Source organism: Gigantopelta aegis, chromosome 8 (genome assembly GCF_016097555.1).
Source record: "Gigantopelta aegis isolate Gae_Host chromosome 8, Gae_host_genome, whole genome shotgun sequence".
In the NCBI taxonomy this organism is placed as follows: Eukaryota; Metazoa; Mollusca; class Gastropoda; order Neomphalida; family Peltospiridae; genus Gigantopelta; species Gigantopelta aegis.
The window spans coordinates 38,202,045-38,221,113 of NC_054706.1; the positions used below are offsets into that span (position 1 = coordinate 38,202,045).

General features: G+C 38.2%; 1 protein-coding gene across 1 annotated transcript; it reads right to left on the bottom strand.

The window, feature by feature from the left end:
• Positions 1 to 1,972: 1,972 nt before the first annotated feature.
• Positions 1,973 to 18,304, bottom strand: LOC121378266 (transmembrane protein 178B-like). Its single transcript, XM_041506347.1, has 5 exons — positions 17,913 to 18,304; positions 13,316 to 13,420; positions 12,110 to 12,247; positions 7,732 to 7,832; positions 1,973 to 4,870 (listed from the first exon to the last, which is right to left on the bottom strand). Exons 1-5 carry the CDS (start codon positions 18,136 to 18,138, stop codon positions 4,511 to 4,513), a joined length of 930 nt encoding a protein of 309 aa, XP_041362281.1. The 5' UTR covers positions 18,139 to 18,304; the 3' UTR covers positions 1,973 to 4,510.
• Between the last annotated feature and the right edge of the window lie 765 nt (positions 18,305 to 19,069).

The window sequence follows — 19,069 nt, forward strand, 5'->3', positions numbered from 1 at the left end:
ATGGGCTGGTCTAAAATTAATAATTATTATTAAACAGTATTGGAGGTTAAGAGGAAAGGTGTTCCTATCTACCCAAGGTTCGGGCACGTCTGCTCTAGTCACATATTGTGGCCTATAGTGCGTCCCACGGGGAACGCCTTTTTTCATGTTATTGAATTTACTACAAGTTATTTACTTTTGAGCCGATTGTTTTGTAAATTGGGCACAAAAATAGTAATTTTGTGTTATTTCCAAAACTCTTTTACTTTTCTTGTTATGTTAAACAAAACTGAAATTATTTACCAAAAAAAAACATTTTTTACAGAATGTAGCGAATAATACATGAGTGGCCGTTAGATACCATTTATCTCACAACGAGTTATTTTAAAATGTTTCTAACGAGCGAAAGCGAGTTTGATACAATTTTATACAACGAGTTGTGAGATAAATGGTTTCTAACGGATACAAATGTATTATTCTATTTCTTGCATATCCAAAAAAAAATCCCAGGTTCTAAGCAAATTTTAGCATCTTTTTGGACTAAAAGTTATTTACAGCCGTTGCACTTGTAGCTGACTTACGCGACTCACAGACACATGATTGCCAGGTTAACTATACGTCACAGTGTAATCGATTTCCACCGTGCTGGTTTTTAAAAATGTTTATTGGACGTATTGCATTGGTGACCTGGTCATCACCTAGGAGCAGCCAGTCGTATGTCTTGAAATTGTTACACACGTACGTGCGTAAACAACTAAGTGTTATCAAAAAATAACGCATGGTGTTCTCACCAACGGTGGGGGTGGGGGGGGGACGTAGCCCAGTGGTACAGCGTTCGCTCGCTGTGCGGTCGGTCTGGGATCGATCCCCGTCGGTGGGCCCATTGGGCTATTTCTCGTTCCAGCCAGTGCACCATGACTGGTATATCAACGGCCGTGGTATGTACTACCCTGTCTGTGGGATGGTGCATATAAAAGATTCCTTGCTGCTAATCGAAAAGAGTAGCCCATGAAGTGGCGACAGCGGGTTTCCTCTCTCATTATCTGTGTGGTCCTTAACCATATGTTTGACGCCATATAACCGTAAATAAAATGTGTTGAGTGCGTCGTTAAATAAATCATTTCTTTCTTTCTTTCTTTCTCACCAACGGGTGTGTAAGAAAATACTTCTACACAGGATTAAAGATGTTTCGGCCGTCGTCGTTATTTTCTGTCCACACGTTCACCATAAAGCGACTACCCATACCCAGACAAACGTAGCAGCTCCGTGGTATTTATCAGGTCCATAGTAAACTTTTTGAAGGGATAAACTAAAATGTGTTGGTAGTGGCGGAAAGTTGGAAGTGAGGTCTCCCTCCATCTTCCATCCTTCAGCCAAAAAACAAAATTGTTATTATAAAAGGTACAAAACGTCTTCTAATTCCTTTAACGGAATCCTGGCTAGCAATGAACAGAATGGCGCTGCGCCCTGCCCTCGTTTATTTCCACACACACACACGCACACACACACACGCATACGCATATATATATATATGTGTGTGTGCGTGTGTGTGTGTGGACATACTACATTGGGTTCTTTCAGTTGTGATCAAGTCTTAATGACGACTATTAAAGGCCGTTTATATCATATTATGCCCATTATATATACTATACTTACATCCAAAAGAAACTTTACATACGACTATGAACGATACCATAGTTTCAGGCATGTCCATCCCGGGTCCTGTCTGTGGTTAGCCAGGGACTTGACCCGGGACAGAAAATTGTATGGGAACAATTTTTGAAATTTAAAGAAAATGGGGGAAGGGATAGCATAAAACTTTATATACATAAAATTTGAATAATTTGATCAATATTGAAAAGAACCAATATCCCTGGATATTACCATGAAAGCTGGTGGGGTTTTTTTTTTTTTTATTTTTTTTGTATTTTGTTTTTGTTTGTATACAATCTTAACAACTGATATCACTTAAAGTAAGAGACAAATTCAGCACCTTTATAGAAAACGTTTTTAATGATTATGTGTGTACAGTATACATGTTAGCATGAATCATGATTTGAAAAAAAAAAGTATAATGTAGTTATAGAATAATATATAAATACAATTTAAATCTTGAATATTATAATTTGTACAGTCACACTAAAATCTTTTAAGTTCACAATGTTAAAACTACTCGTGCGATGTAATAAGTAACAAAACTCTCAAATGGATTTCTAGATTATTGTGGTTAGTATAGTCATACATGAGATTCAGAGAAACAGAAAAGGAAAACACCAACACACGCACTAGCTAACAAGAATGTTCACGAAACAGGGTTATTAGTAATGATGTTAATGCGACTAGCGAGTAAACAAAACTAACGGAATCTATTTAGAAAGAGTTTTGACATTCAAAATGTAGAGGCTACTGGAAAGAGGCATGTACAAAATTAGATATTCTGAAGACGTTCATTCATCTACGAGTTTGCTATTGCACAAACAAGTGTAACCTGCACTTAAACTAATTTCAAATACACACTTTGTGTAATGGTAGGAAGTTTAGAAATCTTATTAATTACCCGAGATCATCGCTAATTAGATCTTTACAAACAAAATAATAACAATAACAATAATAATAATAATAATGTATAACGAGTACCCTCCTATTCTGGAAATGGACTATGCTAAGTGATATGCTAAAATTGGGCTCAATGCGTATTCAACATTATTTATCCACTACAAATTAAAAATGTCATTGCTTTCATACTATGTGAATAAAATAATACATTGTGACCACTAAAACCTTTATTGTTACCAAATCAGGTACACCGAGTATTAATGTTTAAAACTGACAACATGCATACCGTAGCAGTTTGCCCCATCTTTTATCGAAGTACACTCGAGTGTGAATGTGTTTATCGGGATTTGTATTATTTTTACAAATGAACATTGTTTGAATTTTGAATATGGTATATTAGGAATAACGTGATACATGAGTGGTTATAAAAAGAAATATTTAGATAAAGATATGTATGCACTATATTAGATATCTTAAAAAGATGCCATAAATAAATTGTTTAATTCAATATACGTAATGTTTTGTGTATGGAAAGATAATATAAATAAATTGGTTAATTCAATACACGTACTGTTGAGTATGTTTATTGGGATTGTGACGTCGATTCAATAAACGTGATGTGTAGTTTTGTATTCCATGTAATGATAAAGGTTCATGTTCACTTTAAAATCTTCTTGTTGAAAGGTAGCAGGCCCGTAGGCAGGATGTTGGGGGGGGGGGGGGGGGGGGTGGTCGTTTAGGCTTATGGTGAGGCACGAAGTGCCCGATTTGCTTAGGCAGGTCCGGTGGCATATTGAAAAAAAAAAGCCACCGGAAAGGGGGGGGGGGGGGGTCGACGGACCCCGACCCCGCATTGGCTACGGGCCTGGGTAGTTTCTTGCTTGGAATATTAATATTTTTACACCTGGGGTAAGTTCAGCCAGACGTTTATCGCTGACGCTGGTAAACTGATTTTTACGCTGCACGTTAAACCAAATGACCACTTCGGGAACCAGTCAAAATAGTTTGTAAACATTAAACGAAAAACGAATGACTCAACGTAGGCATGATGTAAGTCAAGTATTCCGTTATCAGGATCAACATCAAACGGATGCACATTTGTTTCCTGTCAGGGTATGCCAGATGTAAGAAAATTAATATTTCAAGCAAGTAACAAAATCCTCGCTAAAAATGCCCTGAAATGTTATATGAGGACCAAGTATCTATATCTAATGTACTTGATCAGTGTGATTAATACCTACATGCATTGCATAAGACAGCGTATAACACTTGCAAAAATTGTTTTTACTGATGTTTTGCAAAATACATTTTATGGTATATAATGTTTCTTGCTATATATGTCAGTTTATTTACTTTGTGCAAGGCATTCGTCTATTTTTGTGACTTAGATACAAGCACAGTGTAACACGCACACATACACACACACACACACATGAAACTACACATGACTGTTGTAATACATACAAGAAATTAAAACATGTCAAAAATACAGTACAAATTAGCTGTTTAATTGTTTGTACCGACGGAAAAGGTAACGATTCTAACGAAAATGTTCCTAACATTTAAATAATATTAAGATAATTTGGGTTTTTTTTTAATATACATATATTTTGTTTTGTTTTGTTTCTATAAAATGAAAGTAAAATGCTGTTTTCAACATATTTAATATATAAAAAAATTTCCTTTCTTTTTTTCTTTTACTTTTAATAAATTATTTTCATTAAATTTAAATAATGTGTTATGTACTAATGGGATTTTCATCGCCAACATACCAAGCTTAACATGTATGTAAATACACTCCACAGGACTGTTCCAACACGCAGTCAGTTAAGATTGCATGGAACGTAGTCGTTTTGTGGATATAGAATGGTATATAATTATATATCGTACACATTGGTATTGTTTTGAAACATCTTTGATAAGTCATTATTATTATTATTATTTTAAATGTTCCCAGATAACATGAACATCCAAATTAGGCTTCCCGAAACTGCCAGTGAGGATCACCAGGGTAAGCGATAGCTGGGGCGTGAGCAAGGGGTCGTCCATCAGGGCCGTACATGTAGGGTCCGACGTAGCCTCCGCGGGGGTAGCCTCCGGACATGGCGTATTTGGCGTAGTAGGGGTCGTCGAGGGTGTACATGGGCTCCATCATCATGTGGGGCGAGTGGCGGCTCGGCTTCTCCAGGATCTCGCGCGAGTCCTCGTAGTGGCCGCTGGTGATGTAGCATCCCGCCAGCGAGTAGAAGGTGGCGGTGAACGCCGCCAGGATCATGCCCACCCAGCCGATGATGTACGACCAGCCGTACTTGCGGTTCGTGCCGTCTTTCAGAGTCTGGGGAAAGAGAAAAGTAAAAGTGTAAGCGTAAATTCCATTTGTTCGCAGAGTCTGAGGAAAAAGAAAAGTCACAGTGTAAGCGCAAATTCCATTTGTTCGCAGAGTCTGGGGAAAGAGAAAAGTCACAGTGTAAGCGCAAATTCCATTTGTTCGCAGAGCCTGGAGAAAGAAAAATGTAACAGTGTAAGCGCAAATTCCATTTGTCCGCAATTCGTGTGCATATACGAATACGTAATCAGCAACTGCGTAATCCGTAACAACAACTCTCTATGGAAATATGTTGCGTACAATGCTTTCCTGTCTGTGGGAAAATGCATAATATATAAAAGATCCCTTGCTGCATTAGGGAAAATGTAGCGGGTTTCCTCTGATGAGTCAGAATTACCAAATGTTTGGCATCCAATAGCCGATGATTAATTAATTAGTGTGTTCTAGTGGTGTCGTTAAAGGCATACTGTCACGGATTTAAGGACCTTATTTCTCTAAAAATGGATAATAAATAAAAATTACATTAATTGTTGGAAACCAAATCTAGCTATCGCATCACCTTAACTGAACCACGATGGAGTGAAATCCATGTCACCCCTCTCGGTAATTTTTGTTTTTGAATTATGGAACATTGCCATAATTCAATTATTTTTACAAAATGTCATTAATAAATGGAGTATGGTGGTTATAAAGATGGTTGAATAAAGTACATTTAGGGACAAATCAAAATATTTTTGTTCAGATAATACTTTGTTACACCATTAAATAGGTCAGTGGTCTGTGACAATATGCCTTTAACAAAACAACCTTTTGTTGTGTACATTCTATTTATGTGTTTTCGTACACCTGTGCGTATGGATCTGCATGCGTATTTGATCACGCCATGCATTATGGATTCCGTATGCGTACAAACACATACGAATTGCAGACAAATGGAATTTACGCCTAATAGTTTAATATTATTTTAAATCAAATGTACTGTACTGTGTATAGATTGTGGGTAATAATATAACTGATCCAGTACTAGAATGAAGAAAACTTTGATGGTTTTCTCTATTCATGTGTATTTAACCCGATCTCCCACCAAATGAACTCCAGACCTTTGTGTTTGAAAAAACTAGGAAAGTGAAAAATCACACTCTTCAGTGGCGAGCAGGGAAAGTCGCAATTCGCAAACTAATGTCTTACATGTCTTAAAGGCATATTGTCACAGACCACTGACCTATTTAATGGTCTAACAAAGTATTACCTGAACAAAAATAATTTGATTTGTTCTTAAATGTACTTTATTCAACCATCTACATAACCACCATACTCCATTTATTAATGACATTTTGTAAAAATAATCAAATTATGGCAATGGTCCATAATTCAAAAACTAAAATTGCCGAGAGGGATGACATGGATTTCACTCCATCATGGTTCAGTTAAGGTGATGCGATACCTAGATTTGGTTTCCAACAATTAATGTAATTTTTATTTATTATCCATTTTTAGAGAAATATGGTCCTTAAATCTGTGACAGTATGCCTTTAAATAATATTGATTTATAACCTACATGCAACTTGTTACAGTTAGTGGCATTTGTTTTCACAATGTTAGACTTATAAATTGCTCTTTTGGCACTGGAAAACATGAGCCTCAGTGTAGGGTCGCAACATTTGGCACCCCTCAGACTAAACTGACAGGAGTGCAATAATCAATGCAAAACAAACAAACAAACAACAAATAAACAATAAACTGGCTCAAATATCACAATAGTCGATAAAACGGCTAAAATCTTCATGCCACATATAAAAAGAAAATATACTCTTAAAAAAAAAAGTAGGGGAACTCTAATAAGAATTTACAATTGCCAAAATGTTTAGGTATATTAGCTGTGGGGAATGGTTATATGATAACAGTGAATTATTGGCCAAACATTACAACCGGTAGTTCAGTATTACAGTAGGTTTTATGACCGCCAAAGATCTTGAAGGGACGATTGGGGTCAGAAGTGAAATTTAAAGTTGACATTTTTTAAATCAGTAAATCGCAAATTCAAACAATAAAAATAACTAAAAACAAAACAATAACAATTGTGTGATCAACAAAATGAAAAATGATTGACAGAAATAATGTTCCACAGTGATTAATGGACCTTCCTGGAAATTGTGAAAATCGAGAATAATACCCCATACACGGTACGGGGCAACTGCGTGATGCATGTGCAAACTATGAAATGTGTTTCGGTGTGTTGATAAACAGACCTGAACGTTCTTTACTAGGATGTCTGTGGTCAAAACGTATGTTCGGTCTAATAGTTTATATTAACATTAATATTTCAGGTTCCCCTACTTTTTTTAAGAGTATATATACTCTGTAGTTACTGATAATATCGTTGACACATCAAACGTATTGATCAATGCATTTTTGATCCAGATAGGAATGAATGAATGAATGAATGTTTAACGACACCCCAGCACGAAAAATATATCGGCTACTGGGTGTCAAACTATGGTAAATGGAAAAAACTAAAGTGATGATCAACATCAACACAAAAATTCAAGATATAAATAAAAACAGTGTAAAGAACTGTGCAAAAATACAAATACAAATATCACAGATAAGATACTGACTTTTACTCTAAACTTCAATTTATGCTGTATTGGCCATTCTCAAAGAGAATGTTACACCCCTGCACCACGGTGAGGTTACAGCACGCGCAGGGGTGATCCAGATAGGATACGGGATACGGGCCGTGAGACACGAAATACGGGTGCCAAACCATATCAATCCGTTTTGGTCTCAATTTACATTACCCATACAGTAATAACCAAATATGTATTTGAAGGACAAAGCGAAGAACAAGTGAAATATAGCTGTCTTACCGATGGCCACCCTTGGTAGAACTGTTCGTAACCTGTTATTTTATTCCGCTCTAGATATTCGGCTCCGTGGAAGAATGCAATGGCGGCGGCTACACTGAAAGCTGAAACGAAAAGGGATTTTAATAACATATCAATACATCGTCAAACCGAGTGTAATTTATAGGAAAGGAATATTTGTTTAACGAAACTTATAATTAACTTGCTTATAATTAGCAACATTATTATGAACGACAGATAATTTTAATTTATTACTAATAAAATCAATCCGATTTTAATCATATATATATATATACATATATACATACATACATACATACATATATATATATATATATATATATATATATATATATATATATATATATATATATATATATATATATATATATATCGAAATATTGTATTATACCAGCATTAATATAAATGTTTTATTAACCCTCTAAGGGCCGATGTTACATATTTGCAATAACTAAGTAATCTGTAATTAACATGTTTTTGATCGCTTAGCAAAGTCAACCGAGAGGGATTGATCCTACGAACCCTCACAACTTGAACGAATTCTATTGCACAAAAAAAACATTTTTTTATATTCTTAAAAATCATAAACATGTTTTAACTTACGCTGTATCAAATATTTTTGGGTGTTGGGGTTTTTCTATTCAATAATAATGTGAAAGGAAATATATATAAGATAGAATGAAACACAAATAGCCTATTATAATAATACAGCTACGCAGAAAATAGAATGACTTAACACATAACATACAGAACAAATTCTGGGATAAAAGAGCAGCATCATTGATTTTATTGTGCTCGACGGGTCGGCGCTATAATAAGCTGTGTGTCCCGTGTCACTGAATATAAAAGGAAACTTACTGAATACACGGGCGTCACCACATGTACGCAATGTTTAAATGTACCTTATTCAGTACCTCCTCCCCCCCCCCCCCCCCCCCCCCCCCGCCACCACCACCACCACCAAACTTGAAATACATGTTTAAGTCTACAATTTATTATATTAAGTAATATCGTTTTCCAATTCAAAATACACAAGTAAATCCGTCGGTTATCCTCTATAAATATTTTAGTGATGTATTTGTTTTACAAGATAATTATATTTTAAGGTCCTGTATAATCTTTACATTTCGAAGTGAAATTTTGTATAAACTTTTGGTCATTATGGATCTTTGATACTGCTTCTTTGTGTTTTATTGTAAATACTGTGCTGAAATCCAATCTTAAAACCTGTTTTCATTAAAACTGTTTGTGTACTGTGTACATAAAAACATTACTTAGTTTGTGCAAATATGTAACATCGGCCCTTAGAGGGTTAATAAAACATTTATATTAATGCTGGTATAATACAATATTTTGGTGTAATATATATATATATATATATATATATATATATATATATATATATATATATATATATATATGTTATTGAAAAATATTTTATTGCATATAATTCAACAAATTCAACAACATACTAAACAAAAACACGCATTTTATTCTGAGAACCCAAAAAGATGAAAAACCTACAAAAAATGAGGTGCTCTTAAGTTTTGTTGTGTGAAGTTCGCAAGTGCAGTCACTGTCAATATTTTGCCCTCCAGTCCTCAACAAATGACCCAAGTACACAAACCATAACATTCTATCAAGATCCTGTGGAACCCCTTCCAGTCAGAATAAGATCCAGAACCCTCATCAAAATCGACTTCCCAGACCCTCAGTAACGGGTGTAACCTCCTCCGACGGCGATAACTTCCCATACCCTCCTCCTCATCGACTGTACGAGACGTTGCATATGACGCTGAGGTATTCTGTTCCATTCCTGGTGCAGAGTCTGTTCCAATTCCGCCAGATTCTGTACTGGAGGCTCCCTCTCACGTACCCTGCGACCCATGATGTCCCAGATCATCTCTATGGGGTTTAAATCTGGACTCCTGGCAGGCCAGGGTAGCGTTGTGACTGCCTCCTGGTGTAGGAAGTCAGTGACGACACGTGCACGATGCGGCCTAGCATTGTCATCCATGAAAATTGGCCTTGTGTTCAAAGGATGATTATCAAAGTGTGGCACAACAACCGTGTCCAAGATGTCTGTGAGGTAGCCTTGTCCGTTTAGATTTTGCCTGACAGTTACAAGGTCGAGTTTGCAATCGTGTGACATGTAACCCCACACCATTATGGACCCTCCGCCAAAAGGAACCTGCTGCAAGATGTGCCTTTGGGCATAAGCTGTACCTCTCTGGCGCCAGACACGGGCTCTACCGTCAGTCATGAACAACAGAAATCGACTGTCGTCCGACCAGTATATTCTCCGCCATGATGCAAAATTCCATGGACGTCGCTGTTGACACCAGGCCAGCCGTGCGGCAATGTGTGCACGGGTTAACAACGGACGTCGGACGGGTCGTCTGGCTTTATACCCAGCTGTCTTGAGTCGATTCCGCACCATTCTATCTGAAAGACGACGATTTGGCAGCCATTCTCGTTTCAACACGCCACTTCTCATGAACGGATGAATCCTGGTGAGTCTCAGAAGGGCGGTATCTTCCCTATGACTTGTCACACGTGGTCGTCCGGAACGATTACGGTCCTTAACGTCATTGGTTTGTTGATGTTTCCGGACCAATCGGCTGATGGTGGATGCATGATGGCCAACATTTCTTGCGATGGCTCTCAGGGACATACCCGCATTCCGCATGCCGATAACCTGCCATCTGACAGCATCTGACAGTTGGGGAGGCCCCATATTCTAATAACATCAATTAATTCACAAAATCTTCTCAGTTTTCTAACAGTAAGAACGGTGGCTTGAAACACGTGTTTTGCCCAGTGCGGGGTACCCGTAATGCACGTTTCACTACCCGCATGCGGTAGCACGTGCAGACCGTATCTCAATATATGGTGTAGCAAAAGGGTCATGATTGTGGACCCCACAAACAGACTTTTAAAATATTTTGAAATTTTGATATGAGGCCTGATTGTTTTGGGTGTTGCGATACTTTTTTCCAGGTGTATATATATATATATATATATATATATATATATATATATATATATATAATTATAATAATAATAATATGTATGTATGTATGTATGTATATATAGAGAGCGATAAAAAGAAATAGGATTAGGCATACGTTATCCAGTTTACGACGTCCTCTCCTAATTACAAACATTAAATTGTACAATAATGGCGACTACAATTTTCAATAAATCAATGAATCAATGAATCATTTAAAGTAAAGTAAACGTTTGTGAAAAACGATTGAATAAACTGAAAGGACAGAAAAAAAGAGAAGAAAATAATTAGAAGTAATCGATGGTTTAACATGCCCAACTGGTGATAACAATATAATAGTAAAAAGTAACAACAAATAAATAAATGATTCCGCTCCAGGAGAAAACGTTTTCTTAGTCACATCGTTGTGTCTGTTTAATGCATTTGTGAACATTTTCAAATATATGTTTATTGGTATCATCATTAAACGTGTATTTTGGTGTGTCTTGGAATTGTAAGCATCACAGTACAGACAAGTCACTAGGACAGGGTGTGTGGTGTTGGGGTGAGAATGAATCCCAATTTGGCAATTATGTTTCTGTCTTTCTTTCTATTTTTTATTAAAAATCTTTTTACTGTTATTCACTCTGCAAACAATATACAATGACCATAAAAAAAATCGAGTTAATTATGAAAACGAAACCCATTGAGAACTTGCTGTTGACGCCCATGTATTTGTGTACCATCTGATTGAAAAGCTTAAGAACGCCGAGCTATAGGGTCATCGGGGTAACATGTACAGTCCCAGTGTTTACACCGCCCACACACTGACAAATATGAAGCTACCCGGTGGTTTTAATGAGCCTAGACAAATCTCGAGGTGTCTCTTACCTGCAAAGGGGCAAGGCGTAGCCTAGTAGTAAAGCGCTCGCTTGATGCGCTTGATGATATATTCAATATGTTATCCACAAATACAGGGGAGGGCAGGGCAATGCGCACGGAAGGTTACAGCAACCTACGTCATCAAGCCAAGAATGTCTTTATTGAAGGTGAGGGCGTAACGTAGCCCAGTGGTAAAGCGTTCGCTTGATGCGCGGTCGGTCTGGGATCGATCCCCGTCGGTGGGCCCATTTGGGTTATTTCTCGCTCCAGCCAGTGCACCACGACTGGTATTTCAAAGACCCTGGTGTGTGCTATCCTGTCTTTGGGATGATGCATATAAAAGATCCCTAGCTACTAATGAAAAAATGTAGCGGGTTTCCTCTCCAAGGCTATATGTCCAAATTACCAAATGTTTCACATCCAGTAGCCGATTATTAATAAATCAATATGCTCTAGTGGTGTTGTTAAACAAAACAAACTTCTTCTTACCTGCAATGTACGCACACAGTCCGGCCACGTAGGCCCATCTCGAGATCCTCCAACAACACAGGACCAGTCCGAAAATGTACGCACAGATAAACGTGACAATGGCCACGATGTAAAATGCCAGCCAGAGGCGGTTCAAATCTGTAGAAACAGAAAAGTGTTGGTTCGTAAAAGACATAAGCGTACGAGACAGGGGGCAGGGGGGGGGGGGGGGGGTCCTAGAAAAAATCTTCAAATTTGAGCAAAAACGATAGAGAAATTCTGGAAAAACGATGTAATTTCATTATTCTACCCACAATATTCGTTGTAATTGCATGTAAAAGTGCGTGGCGATTTATCTGTAACCCTATATAGCTGTTTGGCAGTAGGGCAAACGTTGTAATGCATATTCGGGCGCTTTTGTTTAATTCGGGCAATAATCAGCCTGCCCCCCCCCCCCCCCCCCCCCCCTCCCCCTACATAGGTACGCCTATGGTAAGATAACCAAGCCAGAGATCGGGTCTGGGACAGACGTGCCTGAAACCTTTGAGGTATATGGAATATGGGCAGGTGCATAGAGTTCCGAGTCCGAGTAACAGAAACACAGGACTTTTGGACACATTCTTGTGTAAATACAATTATAACATCAAGGTTGCACATCACCATTCAATACTCGATGCCTTTCAATGCAAATATTGCCTCAGAATAAATTCCGTGAGAAACAATAGCATGGTACCGCAGAGAATAAACTACTAGCACATTTTTCAATCTATAATCACATAATATACCATAAATCAAACAATTTTGTTTTGAAATAGAACACACACACACACTCACTCTCACTCTCTCTCTCTCTCTCTCTCTCTCTCTCTCTCTCTCTCTCTCTCTCTCTCTCTCTCTCTCTCACACACACACACACAGACACACACGAACACACACGAACATAGAAGACACATACACACACTTAAGACCTTCTACTATATGAACCAACAAAGTGATTTGTTTGTGTCAGGCCCTCACGTGGGGGTGTGCCACACCCACAATCCCACTTCAGATATCGTTCCCACGAGCCTGTAAATGGACACAACCATACGTCGCTAATAGTAGTCATTTGAGACTGTGCGTTAGGTGACTTGGAGGGAGGGGAGGGGGGTAAGTAAAGTTAAGACTAATAACCGAGCACTATTTGAAATATTAAAAGTATTGTTGTTAGCATTATAAGACACTCACGTATTCTTGCCATGTATTCATCACTTGGATTGCTAACGGTCTCAGGTACCTCGTAGTCGACATTGAAGCAGTAGCGGTCTACAACACCTTGCGCGTTGTCTAGGACTGGAAAACAAGATAGAAACACAGTCCAGGTGAACACGCACGAACAATCTAGTAGTGCTAAATTTACTTTTCCACAGCACTGACGAATATACAGGCGCTCGTGATCGAAGTTTATGAGGGGGAGGATGGGGGTTAGAGTCATGATAACCCGGGAAATATTTCGATCTGCAAACCCCTCTCCCCACCCCTGCGGGTTTTTTTTTCGCTAATTATAATAAAATGAATTTTACAAATGATATTATGTTACTGTGTCTGTGTCTATATTTGTTATAAATAAAAACACGATGTGGAAGCTTTAAAAACCTAATTTTTTACTGTCGTTTAACGTTTTTTATGTACAAAAGTTAAAAGATTGCATTATAAAATTAGGAAATTAGCAACATATTAGTTGCATATGTTACTATTGTAGTCTTGAATGCTTTCTTTTCCCTGCCACACCCCTCTCCCCGCCACACCTTCACGTGGGTATATTCCTCACGATACCCCTTGAATGCTTTCTTTTCCCTGCCACACCCCTCTCCCTATCCCACCAGATGGTTGTAAAACTTATCACGCCAGAGGAATGTTTAACATTCTTCCTTCTCCAACGACACGGTTCACTGACCATACATAAACAATGCAATAAACTCCAGAGTATCGAATATCAACTCTATTTGACTTGTTCAAGTTGGACACCGTGTTACCATAGCAACAACCTTTGAGCATGGTATTTTTAAACCAGCGGTGCGTGTGGAAATAAGGAGGAGACGACGTTCGGGAAATATGTACTGTAATATACAGTATCATTCACAGACTCAACTCACTAACAAAGAGTAAATTATAGAGACTACCTATATTCAACCAGCCAGAAGAAATCGAAATAGCACATACTTTTATAATATATTAGTAATACATAGAGAATAATATATGAGTGGCCATTTATCTTACAACGAGTTGGTTTAGAATGTATCTCACGAGCAAAAGCGAGTTTGATACGTTTTTAAACAACGAGTTGTGAGATAAATGACATCTAACGGACACGAATATATTATTTTATTTCTTACATATCCTCAAAACCCAGGTTTTAAGCAAATTTTAACATCTTTTTCGACTAAAAGATATTTACAACCGTTTGCAATCGTAGCTGACTTACAAACAAAACTGGTGTTACAGTGGATCCTCTCCCACTGTGGTGTTATGGGAAATGAAAAAGCTGACACTTTCTCCAAGCTGGGCAGCAAACAGGAGCAAACTGCCCACCAGATGTCATATGGTGAAGTCAAGACCCTTCTAAAAAAAACCACTTCAAGAACATGTGGAGACAGCGTCTGAAGACAGGGCCTGAAGGGAATGGCATCTACCAGCTGAACAGGTCACAACAGGTCACCATCTTCAGGCTGAGAACAGGACATTGTCAGCTCCTTTCGCATCTCTTCAGGCTGAAAATCTCTCACACGGACGAGTGCCCATGTGGCACTGGTCCACAGACACCAGCCCACATTCTCCAATCCTGTCCCACCTTCGACACTCTGCGACAGCAAACGTGGCCCAGTGCAGTGGACCTAAGGGAGAAACTGTGGGGACCGGCGACGTCGCTAAGGCTGACTGCGGACTTCGTCCACAATACCGGACTACCCATCTAACATGGCAGAAGAAGAAGAAGAAGTAGCTGACTTACGCGTCACAGACACATAATTGTCAGATTAACTATACGTCACAAGGTAATCGATTTCCATCGTGTTGTTTTTCATTGGATATATAGCATTGGTGACCTGGTCATCACCTAGGAGCAGCCAGTCGTATTTCTTGAAATTGTTAACACATGTACGTGTGTAAACAGGGTATGTGTTATAAATAACGCATGGTGTTCTCACCAGCGGGTGTGTAAGAAATGTGTATTTGAGAAACAATTGTAACAAGATGACACCATCTCTTGTTTAAGTTTTATTCGGGATCGTCTGTGTTAATAAAACATGGTAATGTAACACGATCACACACGCAAAATTAAATAACATTGCATAGCATGCGGTAAATTTGTACAACTCAAATATGTGAAAATCACTTTAAATGCACTCAAACTAATGAGAAACTATACTATGATGGAAAATAATGAATTATTCATTAATATTGCCTGCGAAAATAGAGCTTTTGCTTTTTTATCATGTAAAATGAATACATTCTGTTTTGTAATTTAACTATTTAAACCGATAATTTATTATTCATGGACTTTAATACTTTAAAAATCACTTAAATATCGTATCCATGGTACTTTTCCATGTACGTGTAACAGGACAGGCCTTTTTCAACATATTAAAGACATAAAACTACATTGTGTTTTAGGAGGAACACGCATGCATTTATTTTGAATTATTTAAAATTTCACAATAATTTTGAGAACTATATTCTATCTACAACAATGCGGTTATAAATGCAAGACCGTAGGAATAGTTGCGACCCGGACTTTTTCTAGCATAGCTTCGCTTTCAATCTTTTAACAATTTTTTTTAAAACAACGCACGTTGGATTCTCAAAGGGGATGGTGAACATGGTTGTTTTAACAAAAGTTTTTTTTCTTCAATACTTGCATCCGCTGAAAATTCAAGAACGCCTGTCTTAAGCACATTCTTCAGCCAGTGCACGCTAGTACATCAAAGACCGCGGTATGTACTATCCTGTCTATGGGATGGTGCATATAAAAGATCCCTTGCTGCTAATCGAAAAGAGTAGCCCATGAAGTGGCGACAGCGGGTTTCCTCTCTCAATATCTGTGTGGTCCTTAACCATATGCCCGACGCCATATAACCGTAAATAAAATGTGATGAGTGCGTCGTTAAATAAACCATTTCCTTCATTCTCCGAATTTCCCAGGCATATGTATCCAAGACAGGCGGTGTCTGTCAAATGTTTCATCTAGTTAAGCTAGGTACCAGGGTCCATATTTGGCAGTAACGCTGACAACGTTAACCTTGCACTGGTTGTTGTGTTCATACGTACTTACTGGCTTACTTACTTACTTAATTGTCTACCTGCTTACTTACTTATAATTATTTGACGTGCCTATATCCAAATAAGGTCCAATCACGCTGTCCGGGGACACAGTCCAGCAACTTAGACTGCCTCTACAGGACAGAAAGTGGTTAACCGCTGATGAAACAAAAGCATTATGGTCTGAGGATGGATTAGTGTTCATGGCACAACACCTGTACGTGTCTCCTGTTGTCTCTTTGCAATCAAGACGACGTTCATCGCTCATGGCGGCCGATCAGCGTCTTCACACACACACACATACTGTCCAGAACAGGATACTAATCATGCACTATGCCATACCGCTAAACATGGCATGAGCTTCATACACTTCTGCCGTACATGTATTAAGGCCATAATATAGGGGCGAAGCGTGGCGCTCAGTTCCTGCCCAGGAACCTTCAGCAAATGGAGGTCTCTTTACAGAGCAGATTGCATCATTTATCACAGGCTGTCAGCACTGTCATGTTTCCGCTCAGACAACGATGTATGGCAGTGTCACACATACTTGGTGGTCACACCCACTTCATACATTGTGTTGACATTCGCCAGTGTCATATTTACACCGGAGTCCACTTCATGTTCATATTCGAATTTATGTTCATGATCAGTATATGATGCCTTACTTTAGGTGATATATATGAAGAGTTCAGGCGCAAAACGCGATATAAACCATTTTCTTTCTAGTTTTTAGTTAAAGCCATTATTGTATGTCAGTAAGGGCTAATCGTAGGCCCGCTGATTTGCTGCAAAACGTGATTGATCCTTATGAAATTGTATTGGGTAAATCCCGGTGTTTTTGTTTTTTGTTTTTTTTAATCAAAACGCGATATACGCCAATTAAAACCCCCATTTTTACTGAAAATGAAAAATGGATATATCGCGTTTTGCGCCTGAACTCTTCAGATATATATATATATATATATATATATATATATATATATATATATATATATATGTATATATATATATATGTGTGTGTGTGTGTGTGTGTGTGTGTGTGTGTGTGTGTGTGTGTGTGTGTATCTATGTATGTGTCTGTATGTGTCTGTGTTATGTATGTGTGTGTGTGTGTGTGTATGTATATGTATATATATATATATATATATATATATATATATATATATATATATATATACACACATGCACGTATATATACACATGTATGTATATATACATACATACATACATACATCTGATTTCTGCATCTTGATTTAATTCTAGTTGTCATAGAACTGTAAAGCGTGTCACAAGAAACAGTCGAGCAGAACAAATACACCATCGACCCGTTTAATCGACGAACAACAATTTCTAATTGGAAGATCATAAATCAATTATCTACAAACGTTCATATTGGGACATTTGCAAAGCAAAATCCAATATGGCGGATTTTTTTGTGAGTAATCTGATCATATTTACGATGGGTGTGGCTTGGATTGTGACAAACTTTCTAATGCTTTATGATATATAAGTAAATATATTTACTTACATTTGGTATCATTTCCTGGATAACAGATTCTGAAGAGTCCTTGATTCCGAGAATGGTAAACCATCTGAACCGCAAGTGGTTTATTACTTGGATTTGTTTTCGAAACGTCAGATTTAACGGTGTACACCAGCCAGTTATCTGTGCCAAACGACACTGCGATGAACACGAGCGTGATGGGCCCCAAGATGGTAGCGATCACAATTAAGGCAGTTGCACAGGCCCCCATGATGACTGGGTGGACGTCGTCGTCTTCTTGTTGTTATTATTATTATTATTCCTTAACGAAAATCTCTAGCAGATGTGTAAACTTGTGAAAGACCGTCGCGTATCCCACACGAACAATAACGCTACCTGGCTACCAGCGGTAAGACAGCCCCACCTGAGGTATGCAAGAACCTGTTTCACGCATAGCTAAACACCTATTGTCAAAGCAGTCGCATTAAAATATGAAAGGACTGGTAGTATTTATAGACTGGGTCGTCTAGCTAGCGGCAACGATCCTGTTTACTCTCACGGACGTTGACGGCTGTTATGACCTGCCACGTAGAAAAATCACAGAAAACTGTTCGTGGTGCGTTCCTCTGACTTGTGGTCCTGGAGACCATTGACCAGCTAAGACCATAGCAGTATCTTCTTCCCATACCAGTTATAAGCCTATCCTCCCATACCCGCTATAAGCCGTATCCTCCTATACCCGCTATAAGCCGTATCCTCTCATACCCGTTATAAGCCGTATGTTTATCAAAATATTAACTCAAACACATTGTGCTATACGACTGATCTCCTACGTGCTATATTGTTTTCTGGAATTTTAAAACAAAAAAAATCTGTCACGAAAAACTGGGGGGGGGGGGGAGGGGAGGGGAGGGGTGTCTTTCAAAGTTTTATACATTCTGGATAGATAACATGTTTTCCGCTATCCGTCACATACAAAAACAATGTTGAAAAACGTAAAATCAAGGTGAATGACATGGGTGTTAACGGTTTTCTGTAAAGTGTTGGTACCTTTTCTCAATAAGCAATATCATTAGCTTGTTTTGTCGCAAGTCGCCTTCATCGTAAAGCCGTATCCACAGGTTTGATGACGTGTGTTTATCTAACAGCTCGAATACTGTGTTTGTCATGATTACATCATGTGGCTGTTCGACCTGATGATA

What these genes read in the sequence shown, in the direction of transcription:
- LOC121378266 (XM_041506347.1), bottom strand. Translation starts at nt 18,138, where the DNA reads ATGGGGGCCTGTGCAACTGCCTTAATTGTGATCGCTACCATCTTGGGG. An exon ending in TCCAGGAAATGATACCAAAT is followed by an intron (nt 13,421 to 17,912) that starts GTAAGTAAATAT and finishes CTTGTTTTCCAG; the next exon opens with TCCTAGACAACGCGCAAGGT. An exon ending in TCTACCAAGGGTGGCCATCG is followed by an intron (nt 4,871 to 7,731) that starts GTAAGACAGCTA and finishes CTCTTTCCCCAG; the next exon opens with ACTCTGAAAGACGGCACGAA.